The sequence below is a fragment of the Stigmatopora argus genome, chromosome 15 (genome assembly GCF_051989625.1).
Source record: "Stigmatopora argus isolate UIUO_Sarg chromosome 15, RoL_Sarg_1.0, whole genome shotgun sequence".
NCBI lineage: Eukaryota > Metazoa > Chordata > Actinopteri > Syngnathiformes > Syngnathidae > Stigmatopora > Stigmatopora argus.
This window is the reverse complement of record NC_135401.1, coordinates 12,251,223-12,264,828: the sequence shown is the minus strand read 5'-3', so window position 1 is coordinate 12,264,828 and position 13,606 is coordinate 12,251,223. Positions and strand designations below refer to the sequence as shown.

Sequence of the window (13,606 nt, the reverse complement as noted above, 5' to 3'; positions counted from 1 at the left end):
AGATTTTCAGGTGAAAAAAACTGCTGCATTCAATTCCACAATGATATATGTAGCACAGTAATTTGGATTTTGTTAGGGTAGAATTTCACTGTTTTTTTTTAGTAAAACTCAATTCTTCACATGCCAAGTCATGCGGTTAATTATAGATCTTCAAATTCGCCAAATTTCTTGGCAACCGTGTAAATTGTCCATTCACAGGTCTCTTCTGTTCTTTCTGTTCAGCATCACAGGAAGCTAGAGTCTCTGTACCAAGTTGAAGCAAAAGACAGACTACTGAACTGGTAGCCACTCAGTCACTTGGCAACCTTCCAAATTCACATTTAAACACCGTCTCTGAGTCTCAACTGAATTTACAGTCTGCACTTTTAGTAATTCTGTGAACAAAAACAAATCTTTAGAAATTAATTATTGTAGATACATTAATTTTCTTTTGTATTGCTGGAGTCAGGACGAGGAATTAGATCTCCCCCCCCCCCCCGGAAGAGAAATACAATACACAAGGAGCAAAACTGTGTCGGTAAGCACCCTGAATCTCATTTCCATTCGGAGCATGTTGAATGAGGTTTTCCTGTTGCGATCAATACTGAATCAAAAATTCTAAGTATTACATTACAGCTATGGGATATATTGCATGTATACAAGGTCAGCAGAATGGCGCGTGGCAATATAACCATACTTTGCAAGAATTCTTTATTTACTCATCTGTCAAATTGTAAATGCGACTGAATTCATATGAGGTGAAAGTAAAATTAATTGAGTAAATAGCACAGAAAGATGAGCATTCACAGCCAGTCTTGGATTAAAAATGAAATAACATTACAGTTGGTTTGTTTAGTGTGATGCACATAAATATTGTTTGTGTGTCGGGGTGCGTGCGTGGGTGTGCTACTGTTGTTACTCTCATTTATTTCTATATAGTCCTTCCTATTTCTTCATATACACCCCTAATCTTTAACCTTTTTTACACTTTATGGCCTCTTTCCCATTGTTTTCCCTGCCTGCTCTTTCGTTAATGAAAAGGAAGAATCAATGCTGTTGACTTTTGTTTTGCCAACCGTGGTGTTGAAAGGAATTCAATTTTTCTGTGAAAGGAGGGGAAAATAACAGAGAATCACTAATGAATTCAAAGTGTTTAATAGTGCTGGGCAGAAAGTGGTTATAAATGAAAGACAGACAAAAACGTGTAAAGTGCATTCATCTACATATTAATGTACATACACTGCATTTCGTTAAGAGCCTGTATGAATAACTTAAAACTGGATTAGTTGTTGTTAGTTGTTACTATTCTTGGTCATTGAAACCATATATTTGTTGTCACATGGCATGAAAAGTTATGTTTCCCATTTTATATAGTTAACCGTACTGATTTAGTATGTTAAGATTAAGTTATACACTTTTATTTATTGTTTTCATAATTTTATTGCTCTGAAGGAAGTTCTGATAAATTGGAGCATTTGGTAACACTAGTTGTAACTCTACCCAGTATTGCTGCTTTAACATTTGGGAGTGACCATTTGATAAGCTAGTGTGTTTTTTGGGCTAAATAATAATGCTTATAGTTAGATGTGTACCCCGGGGAGAGAGTGGTTAGCGTATCCACCTCACAGCTCCGAGATCGAGGGTTAAATCCCTGGTGGGTTCCGACCTTCCTGTGTGGGGTTCGCATTTTTTGCGTGAGTTTTCTCCCGTTACTCCGGCTTCCTCCTACATCCCCAAAACATGTATGGTAGATTGGTTGAACACTCTGAATTGCCCCTAGGTATGAGTGTGAGACTGAATGGTTGTCCTTGTACCCTGTGATTGTCTAGCATCCAATGTTCCCTCTAATTTTTTGTTTGTCTGGGCAGAAAGACAACCTCCCTGAGCACATTGAGTACTAGTGTGAGCAACATCATCATTGCTCGCTATGGGCACACACCAGTATCACACCTGCCATAAGCAGGTGCATGTCTACTACACATAAATGATTTGGTAATAATAAAATGTAATGATTAATATCTATGAATGGGCGGCCCGGCGGATGAGTGGTTAGCGCGTCGACCTCACAGCTAAAAAAAAGGGATTTTATTTTGTGCGCTCCATATGATTTGCTGTGCGCAGAGAAGACGACAGTAGTGCGCAATTGTGCACGCGCGCAGCTTAGAGGGAACATTGCTAGCATCCAATTAAGAGTGTCCCCGCCTGTTGCCAATGGTTAGCTGGGATAGAGTCTAGCACAACCCATGGCTCTTGTGAGGATATGTGGTATGGAAAATGAATGAATAATAATTTAGTCCAGCATCATATTTATTAGTCCACAGGGTCTTTCTTTTTCCTGTCTTTTTATATCTCCAAAATACCAAACATCCACTAACATCTGACCATTGGTGCAGCTGCAATCACTGGTGTGGTGACCTGTGTCTATTTTCAAGTTCAAGTCATAAATAATGCTGTTTTTTTCATCATTAGTTTTTCAATCCGTCTGAGTATAATATACACACTAGCCACCTCATAAAGTCAAACAACTTTGACATGAACATTCAGTAAAACCAGTCATTCAATGACTGTCTGCACAGATAATTTCCATGCAAACAAAAAATACTGAACCTGATTAGAGTCTTTGTCACCAATATTCGTATCCCTCAGCATTCAATCGCGATGATCTCCTATCTCAGGATGATGTTGCACACAGATTAAGTATGTATGAGGATTACCATGGATATTAACGGCGGATAATTCTGATAGATCACCCACAAGCATTTTTGTGCCCAATAATTCCATCCAACCATTTCACAAAAGCAAACATTCAGCTCAAATAGCAATCACGCTCAGAGAGTTTGATTTAATTTATGTAAACCTGAGAAAACAACACATGCCACAAGAGCGCATTTTCCCTGTCAAAGGCTATTGAGGCGACTGAGTGGGTGGTTACGTGAATTTTTTCCCAGTGGCACATTGAGACCGCAGGTCTGCATTTGATTATTTTGTCATAGCCGATCCTGTGAGGACGTTCATATCATTGTTTTCATTTCCCAGCAGCCCTAACAGTGACACACATGACTAGTTCCCCATCCACCTTGCCACAAGAAAAAGTAACATGCACACGCAGAATAATCATAAATGATGTCAGAAGCAACTGAAAAGCAAATTTGAAAGACCAACAGCTAGGTTTATTGCCAAACATACTATTCAGATCGTTGTGAAATAGACATATCAACCATTCCCGACGGCTTCGATGATCTGAGTCTTCACACTAAATTAGTGTTAGTGCAACACTTTAAAGCTCTAAAGTATATTGCGAAATTTAAGGAGCACATTTATGGTCTCAACCTAGCAATATCTGTCAAAACTTCGCCTCTCTGAATGGGGTCTGAAAGTGATATTTATTTTAATAGCGACGTATAAAAGGAAAGCAAGTATTAGTTTTACACACATATGTACCTGTTCTTTTTAACATTTTTGTGGATCTATGTATCTACAATACGTTATACAAGCTGTATACGGTATGTGTGATAACCTGGTAAATCCAAACACAGAATGCATGTACATGTATTTTAAGGACTATAAGTCACACTTTTTTTCATTGTTAGGCTGGGCCTGCGACAAATACTCGAGATTTTTTTCCCTCTGACCACCGACAGGATGTTTTTTTGTTTAAAAATTATGGGGGGAGGCAAAGTTATCTAAAAAAATCTGTTATTTTGACAGATGCCTATTTAGTCTGTTGCTCTCCATTTAAAAAAATACTTTGATGTATGCTGGTTTTTGGTTTCCGATCAAATTTAAAAAAAAAACAGCTCTCCCAAAAATGCTGCTAATACCCCAGTGTGAACGAATGATGTATATTTTATTCCTCTTCATTATGCATTGTTTCTCTAGTGGCACTTTTCGTAATGGAATCTATTTTCGTATGAAGTTCTCAAACAGCCAACGGCTCATATCAAATGGCAATACAGTAGTTAATTATTATTGCATAATCTAACTGCATTTGCATTGTGTTTTATTGAGTGAGTGTTGTGACTTTCTCAGACTTACCGGTATACAAGCGAGTCATCTTGGCTCCCATTATACTGTATCTGGAACATCCGAATACCTGGAATATTCCTCTGGAAGTTAAAATTAATCAGGGCGGTTGATGATGTTGCCTCAGCAGTCACCACTGTTTTTTCTACTCCACCCTTCACATCGCCGGTTACATTGCCTCCATTGTTCCCACTTCGAGTGGATGTGGAAATGTCAGATGATCCTGGGTCAGGCTCTTGGATGTTGTTGGTGTTGTTGGAGATTTGTGGAAGCTTAATAATAACTAAAGATAAGGTTTGGTGGGCTTCACCAGCAGGGTTAGAGGAGATGCAGGTGAATGAGCCTGTGTCTTTGACAGTACTGATGAGGATGTCCAGACTTCCATTGGTATGGACCAGTGTTCTTGATGTGTTTGAAACTAGTTTGCCATCAGGAGATATCCAGTGTATTGCTGGCTCTGGGTCACCTCTGGCTTTGCATCTGTTGAGCAGGGAAAATCCAACAAGTCATAACATACAACTTGCCCAGATTCTTGATGATTTTAGGATGAAAAACAAAATAAGCGACCATTCATACAGTATGAAATTATGCAGTGTGCTTTTCTATTAATGTTTATACACAAGTGATGGGTAAATATCAAATTATAGTGGGTTTTATTTTCAGGTCTGTGCTGTTCACTTGCAACTTGCGGTGTAAAGCAAACATGGTGCTATGACAATTTATGCTTCATATAATTGTGCTATTCTCCTAAGATTCACTTTCAAGCAGTACATAATGACTTAGTGAAAACATGGTATTTGACTATGAACTTCTCCGGCATGGCTTGCTATCGTGAAGTCTTTTTTGGAGAGTCACAATGATCACACGAGATATGATCTTTAGAGCTTTTTGCTCTTTGTAAGTCTTACCCCTTACAAACAAGTGTGTGTTGTGTGTGACCCAGTAGGATATGTATATAAAGTGTATATACAATCACATCTAAAGACATAACTTGGAACATTTTGCGCCTGAGGCGCTCTTCAAAATGTTCCATAGTGAAAGGCAAAAGTCTCTTATAAATACAGCAATGTCCAGTTCCTGTAAAATCTTTTGCCAAAAGTGAATCCGTTCTTTTAAAGTAACATAAGCAATGCAGCCTGCACTCTTTGTTCCCTGAAAGACTCAGACTTTTATACTCATTATAAGTTATTTGTTTCCAGTGTGCACTGGGGTCCACCAAGGCTAACTTTTGTCACCGATTCTGTTCACAATGTCCAAATTTTCAAGCCCAGGTTTGAAGAGCTTCTGGTAATGTTGCACTTGAATCCGTTTTTTTCATTGATAAAATATTGTTTTGTTTGTTTGTTTTATCACGTCAGTAGGATTTATATAAATGTTAATGTTTTGTCCTGTTAATGTCTACGTTTGGACTCGAGTGAAATAAGTCTTTTAGGAAGACAACTAGGGGTCTTAAGAAAGCACTATATGAAACTATGATCAGCAGCTCTCACGGGAATGATCTGGAGTAAGAATCTGCACTTACTTAGGGGTGAAACTTCAGGATAAACCTAAAGTGTGCTACAACTTTTAGAGTTTGTTGTGTATTGTTTTGGTATATTCAAAAAATAATGAAATAATTAAACGCTAGATGTGGACTTGGAAATTAAAAAGAGCCTTGATCGAAAGTGACTTACAGACAATTAACACTTGTGTCTTGATGCAAATTGTGTTGCATATAGATACCTGAGTGACACTCTCTGGCCTTCAAGAACCCTCATTTCTTGAGAATATCTGGTAATGAGAGGGGGTTCACAAAGGAACTCTTCCTCAGGAATGGACCAAAAGTATCGTCCAGATAGGTGCAGAGGTGAGGCACATGTCTCCAAGTCATCCTCGCGGTTGAGTCTTCGCAGCCAAAGTAGCTCACAGTTACAATGCAATGGGTTTCCGCCAAATGACAGGGCAAAGGCTGAGGAGCTCAGGAAGCCAGATGTAGCCAAAACCTAAATTTGATTTCAAAACATCCTTTTAAATTCAAATAACACTAAGAAATCAATAAATACAAACTTAAATTTGTGAGTCAATTTTATTTATTGGTTTATTATTTACTTCTTTAAATTTGTTACACGTGTGTACATGTTAAAGAAATCAATGTTATGACGTTATCAACCAACCTGTGCTCGCTGAAATAGAGGGTCTGGCGGGAGCTTTTGGAGTTTATTAGATGTGACATCAAGTCGATTGAGTTTCTGTAGCAATGAAAATGTCCCCTCTGGAATGAAGTCCAACATGTTGTGGTCCAAACTTAAAGTATGGAGGCTTATCATTTTCTGTTACGGACATGAAATACAAAAATACATTCAAACCCTTTCAGGGACAGTGTCACTATGTTGGACAGCTCTTCAAATTTAACATTTAAATTCGTTAACACTTGATAGAGCAAGTGACCACTTTTGGTCATTTAAAAAAAACCTAAATATTATTATTATAGCGGCCTGGTGATCGAAGGGTTCATGCATCAGATTCATAGTTCTGGAGTGGAGGGTTCGATCCCAGGTCGGTCCTCACTGCGGAGTTTGCATGTGTACCCCCGGCTTTTGTGGGTTTTCTCTGGGTTTCCTCCCCATCCCAAAAACATGCACAATAGGCTTGTTAAACACATTAAATTTCCTGTGGGTAGCATTTGAGCATGAATGGTTGTCCGTCTCCTTGTGGCTGGCCACCAATTTGGGGTGTCCGCCTCCTCGTACCCATAATTGGCTGGGGTAGGATCCAGCACCCCAATGATCCTTCTAAGGATAAACGATTCCAAAAATGAATAAATCAATATTATTATTTACTATTTTTATGATTCATCACTATTTTTCTATTGACATAAAAAGAGGCAGTGACCCAGGAACGCCCTAAAAACAATAGGAAATTATCCAAAATGTACACTAAACAAGCCTGGAATGTCCCAAAATTTGCAGGAAGTGACTTCAAGAGTAGCCCTATGCCTGCCATTGACACAGATATCTAAATCATTCAAAACTGGGAGTCCAAGCTGTGAATGCTCAGTGGCATTGATGGCGCTAGGTGTCTTATCTTTTTTGTTACTGGACTGTACTTCTGACACTGTCGATCACAGAAAATGACTTAAATTAGTGTATTTAAAGGGGGGAACATTGACTAAATAATTTGAAAACGAGCAAGAGGGTACCGGATTTGGGAATTCTGATTATAAATGATCCACAAAAGGATCACAACCAACTATGGGCAGTAAGCCCGGGGCACCCTGACATTGTTACCTGCCAATCGCAGGGCACACGGAGACAAACAACCATTCATGCACATACTCATAAATAGGCAGAATTTTGAGTAATTAATCATTTTTTATTGCCTGTTTTTGGAATGTGAGAGGAAACCAGAGTACCCAGAGAAACCCCACGCAGGCATGGAGCGAACATGCAACCACCAGAAGGGCGAAATCCGTCGGGATTGAATCCTCAAGCTCAGAACTGTGAGGGGGACGTGCTAACCACTCCCCCACGTTCCACTAAAATTTAAACATTTGAAAGAAAAATTATATTTTGTTAAGACTCTTACCTGGATAGCGTCCCATGGAATGGAGTCTAGGTTATTATAACTGAGATCTAATTCTTCTAGTGCCAGCAGGTCATTGAATGCTTCCTGGTGGATCAGTACCAGCTGGTTGTTGTTAAGAATAAGGTGGTGGAGCTTAGACATCCCACTGAATGTGTCATTGGCTATCCTTGTCAGCCGATTACTGAAATATATTCAAAGGCAGGCAACCGTTATGAAAATCCCATCCTGCAGATTTGAGGTAACAACAGCATCAGCGTAATTCTGCTTTACCTGTTGAGATGCAGAGCTCTGAGGTTCTCAAGATCAACAAAAGCCTGAGGTGTAATATAGGAGATGGTATTTCTGGATAACGATAGGTCCACAAGACGTGTCATATTTGCAAAGTCTTTCCTCTTCACACTGAGACAGAAGAATGTAGTGTCGAATGACTTCACATATCCATCATTTTTTCTTGCAGGAATTTTGGCACAGTATTATTGGAAAAGGAACAAGGATTTGGAAGTGAATCTATAAATTATTATTGAAGAGAGTGCTGTATAAATATATTCTATGCAGTCCTTGGTAGACAACCTTGTCTGCGTGTGCATTCCTTTTACAGGGTACTTTTCATTCAACAATCTATAAAAGATTTAATCAAACTATGTCATGAGGAAAAAAAAGTAAACTTCTCTAATATCTAAAAATCAATACATTTAAATGGGCATTGTGAGCATTTTGCACTGCAAGCACTTTACTTACCAGAAAATCAGTTTGTGCAGAATTAAATGTTTATTTAACAATCATGATCTCTCTATGAATATTGCATTTTTATACTGATTACTGAGATGAATACTGCAGGTGTGGCACATGGAGTCATACAAATAAAATGGCTTATTTATGTTTCTCTATTTTGCCAGGAAAATATAACCAAACACTCGCCATGCAACACTTTTGATCATGGTCCCTCTAAATCAGGGGTTGTGCACGGCTCATGAGCCATATCTGGCTCTTTTGATGAGTGTATCTGGCTCTCCGCCAATCCTGTAAACTGAGTTGTCTAATTGGTTTCGCCGACAAAAACAAGCTGTGATAATATGATCGTGCATTCACACTGCCTAACTCACGGTCGAGTGAACAAGAGAATATTTTGTGTTAAAATTAACTTTACTTAAATAAGCATTCACGTTTAACACGCTTTTAATTAGCTAAACTCCCGCAATTTACCATCGTGCACTGCTATGTTCATGCAGTGCCGCAGTGCATTCATTGGTCTTTGCGTGTGTGAACGCACCAATAGGAGTGCTGTATTGCAACACCATTGTGGTGCCAACACCTCTAGCACTGCTACAATAAAAAAAATTAAATTATCAAAGCATAAAAGCGAACTTCATGGTACCCCAGGCTGTAGGATCAGCACAATCAGTCTCATGACTTTTTTTGCTGTCAAATTAGAGAGCATGACTCATGAAATGGCTGCCCTGGGAGGCTATACCTGTCTCGGTCACTGTTACGACCACGCAGCCTGGATGTGGTTTTTATATCCAGGAAATATACGTGGCACCAAATTATGTTTTCACTTGTTGTCGTCCATGTGCTGATTGCGCAATTGAGCAACGAATGTGACATCAAGAAACAATGTTAGGCTTTCAAAGTATATTTTCAGTTATTTACAGTAATATTGGCTGGTTGAAATTACACGTTTTGTGATATTTACCTTGTGACAAAGTTGTCAGCCAGTCTCAGTTCTACGGTATGCCTGTCGATGTTTGGTGGAACAAATAGCAGACCTTTCTTCGCACACAGTGTTGCCAGGTTGGGTGACAGGATTTGACATACACAACGCTTTGGGCAACTCTGTGCGCGGACTGCCATGGCAACTGCCAGCATCACACACAGGAACAGCCTCTCCATGGTCTCCGCCCGTCAGAACTGGACACCTGAAGAATAAAATCAATAGAGCAAGAAAGGAGAGATTATGAGACACATTCAAAGAACAAACAAGGAATGTTTTTTATTCAGTGGCTATCAAAAAATGTTTGAAAAAAGTCATTTAGGAAGTTTTACTATATTTCTTAAGAGCACCTTGACTGCTTGCACAACCAAAAGAGATTCAATTCAAGAGGTGCATAAAAAATGTCTTCAGAAAAATAAATGCTCCGTTTTGATTGATTCCTTTGAGTGGGCATATACATATTTACTGCTGGTATACTGAAAGAGGATTTGTAAGGTGAGGACCATATTTTCCAAATTGTAAGTCAGAATTTGAAGGACATTGCAGAACTAGGATTAGAGGATCAATGCCCAAAAGCATATGCATGCATGCTTTCACGTCAGAATAAAACATATAAAAATAATTATTCAATTTGATCTAAATCTTACAAGGCCATCAGATCCTCAGTTGAACTTACTAGAAGACACTTTTTTAACTTTCATTATTAATTTACTCAGGTTTAACATTCAGCCTTTTGAATATCATTTGATCTGATCATATACCCTCAATACTCAAGAAATGATAAAACGAAAAAGAAAACTATATGCAATACTACCTGAAAAAATAGAATATCAAGTACAAGTTTGATTTAGCACATTTTATTGGCTTACATGCAAATTGACAAATCTCAAGTAGATCCTTGTTGTAACTTTTTTGATTGAGAGCTTATTAAAACCAGAAACTCAGAAAATTTGATTTTTGTTACAAGCTTCAGTTTTGTACATAGCTGGCACGTCTAATACAAAGAAACTGCAAAAGCCTTCAATGGGGGCTGGAAAATATTGTCATCTAAGCTGAAATTGGCCCTTGGCCCAGAAATTTGAGACCAATGTTATTATTCATTTAGAAAATAAAAATAAAATGAAAAAGGGAAAATATTTTGAAAAAAACCCTCCACTATTAAATAAATAAAATTTGTGCATGAAAGTTAACTTTGAGAAAAAAAATAGAAAGACATAGACTTTGTAAATGTCATGCAGTAGTGCTTGTCATAAACAGTTTAGTGAACAAAATATACACGAACACCGTTATAAACAAGATTAATTAAATAATTAGATAAAAACAAGTATAGTCATAAATCTCAACTGAAAATATTACATAATTTGATGATTATTTTAATGTGAATTCATTTTTAATGGCAATAATTTAATGTAAATTCAAATAATGCTAACACTTAATGGGAGAAGCAGAGACTACCCACCACAAGGTTGTATAATGTTAATCAAATTCATTTTTCATATTTTTTTAAAAATTAAAATATTGAAGAAAAATACTAAGTTCTGTAAAATTGGCAAAAATTAATCTCAAATGTTTTAAGTAATGAACCCTGGTTTCTTATTTCTCTTGCTGCTCAAAAGAGAAAAATAAGGGGCTTAAATAGAGTGTCTTCTAACGTCTTGCACTACACAGAAAATGAGAGCAGCTCATGACCCTTATGACACAAAAGCAGATATGAGCTCATTAATTACATCAAGCAACGGCTCTAATAAAAGCAGAGGAGCAAGTGAGAACTAGAAATGGAAAATAAACTTGTGAGAATTAGCAGCAAGAGGAAAAAGAGAGATCAGAAAACTCCCTAATTAATTAAATGAGCGCTGAGGTATGAACAGGGGTGGAAGGGGAGAGAATTACACAAAGGGGGAACCAGGTAGAAAAAGATGCCTATATTGCACTTTTTTATACCAATTGGTTAGTGATATGTTTGTGCCAAGAATCGATTCATATTGTTTTAAAAATATGTCACTGTTCAATAAAGGAACTGGCTGATTGCTATGACATTTTTCCACTAGAGCAGAACTTTCCACTTGAATATTGTCTTTCATTCATTCATTTTCCAAAGCGCTTATCCTCACAAGAGTTGCGGGGCTGCTGGAGCCTACCGTAGCAAACCACGGGCACCAGGCAGGGGACACCCTGTATTGATTGCCAGCAAATTGTTTACTAATTACAGCACAAGATGTCAATGGCACTCATGGATGAGCATTCAAAGCCAGTCCTCCAAGTTAAAATGAATTGGATGTCTATCATTGTCAGACAATGAGTTAAGAAAGATATTTTTATAATCCGAATGTTAAAATTATACTTTGCTGGCCTAAGAAATATCTGAATCACAGACTGATGTTAATTATATTTTGTCCACTTATCAAATAATTCCAAATTGTCTGTTAGCTTCCTTTCATTGCTTTTCCCCCTGGTTGCACTGCTTCCAGATGTGTGTTTTCATATTGAAGCATTTAACCAATCACATTTCAGCCATTATTTGTTGCCAGGGTCACAAATCTGCCTCAAGGTCTTCACAATCAGTTCTGCGGGCTCTGCTGCATTAAACAAGCGTCGGTAAGACTGTTGCTTTAACCAATCAGAATTCGATTTGGTGACACCAAGGCCTTCTCGCAGGCGTAGGGATACGTCATCGCTTTCACCAACTATGATTGGCTAGTGATAGAGTGGACTAGCCAGAGCTACCAAAGTGTATCTGGAGCAAGATGCACAACCAAATATATTGTTGTGTTGATTTAATAGCGGTTTTGTCAACCCCCAATGGCTGAAGGAGGAGAAGAAATTGATTTGTTTGCAGAATTACTGTCAAAGCCATTTTCAAGACGGAATTTTCAAGAAAAAAAAGCTGGACATCATTAAGAAAGGTCGGACAACTCCAAAATAAGCAAGCCTGTCACAACCGGGAACGAACATTTTCAACACTAAATCGAATAAAAACATGTGCCACAAATACGACAGGACAGGCTTGACTTTCAGCATTAGCTTCGATGGCGATAGAAAAGAAGGAGGAAAGAAAGGAGGATGGATATTGTGTACAGTTAAAAAGGATTTTGGTGAGTAAAATATGGCTATATTCCTAAATAATATTTCAATTGTATGAGGTTATTATTGATTATTTTTTATCTGTCGTAGCTGTAGCTGGTTTTATAGCCATAAAATAGTTTTTGAGGGTTGGATTGATTCCAATAGCTGAAGGCATCACTCGGAAATTCACGGACCGCCACTGCATTGTACAATATTGTAGCTTGATTACTAAGGCTGTGTCAACAATTGTTGTATCGGCATACTGTAAAATATAGCTATCGTGAGTCTTATATCGCTAATCTTGTCATATTGGGAAGTCACCCAAGGTTCCACATCTAAACCAAGGTAGCAAAGGCCATACGTCATTCAAACACATGGGTGACAAAAAATTAACTATTCTGACGTTAGTTGTGACATATACTTACTGTTCCTCACTACACATTACAACATTGTTTGATCACTCACCCATTCACACACTTTGATCTATAAAAAATGCTATTTGTATTAAGTAGCATTTCCCTCAAACCATTTTCTATCCAGCTGCTTTCAGCGAGAAAACAACACACTACGAACAACCACAATCGGAGTACATCAAACTCACATGTGACACATTAAAACTGCACAGCCTAGTGTCAGGGGGTGCTGGAGCCTACCCCAGCTGACAACAGGCTATAGGCAGGGTACACCCAAGGCACAGTTAGAACATGCAAACTCCACACAGGAAACACTTGATCCCAGAAATAAATAAATAAAACACTGCACTATTGGGTGGCAGCTAAATAAAATAATAAAATAAAATTGACTAAAGCAAGCGGTGACATGAAGAGAAACTTGGAAGAAACAGAATTGTGACTTAACCAAAGGGATGATGTAAGGTATATGAAAAAAAGGAATGTTTGTAGTGGTGTATAAAATTTAAATCTGTTTCACATACGTATGAGCAAACAGTCTTATCCACTTCTTTCCTTTCACTGTGACGGTTGTCTTCTCTGGGGGTCTGCCATCGAGCCAGTTTTACTTCTGGCTTGCACAAATGGATTCTCCACACACTCCATTTACTGAAACTGATCTTACTCTTTATTCAAATCTCACAGGGTACCAAAAAAAAATCTTATTGGGTTAACCAACCGAGACTTGGCAGCTAGAAAACGCAGTTTGGAAGGATCCACGCGATCCAAATCTTTTGAAGCTCTTTTTAACCCCATAACAGATGATTTCTTTAGACTTAACAAGCTCCTCTGCAGCTTTTATCCACTTACTGTTTAT

At 38.1% G+C, this 13,606-nt stretch overlaps 1 protein-coding gene across 4 annotated transcripts in view; it reads right to left on the bottom strand.

Moving 5' to 3' along the window:
- lrfn5a (leucine rich repeat and fibronectin type III domain containing 5a) overlaps positions 1-13,606 on the bottom strand; it is a 76,124-nt gene that overhangs the window by 13,116 nt on the left and 49,402 nt on the right. For all 4 annotated transcript variants that reach the window (XM_077621567.1, XM_077621570.1, XM_077621569.1 and 1 more), the window contains exons 3-8: positions 9,260-9,482; positions 7,837-7,965; positions 7,567-7,747; positions 6,156-6,311; positions 5,725-5,984; positions 4,015-4,482 (exon numbers count right to left, since the gene is read on the bottom strand). In XM_077621567.1, the coding sequence (XP_077477693.1) occupies positions 4,015-4,482; positions 5,725-5,984; positions 6,156-6,311; positions 7,567-7,747; positions 7,837-7,965; positions 9,260-9,456 (1,391 nt within the window). In that variant the 5' untranslated portion in view covers positions 9,457-9,482. The remainder of the gene's footprint in view (positions 1-4,014; positions 4,483-5,724; positions 5,985-6,155; positions 6,312-7,566; positions 7,748-7,836; positions 7,966-9,259; positions 9,483-13,606) is intronic.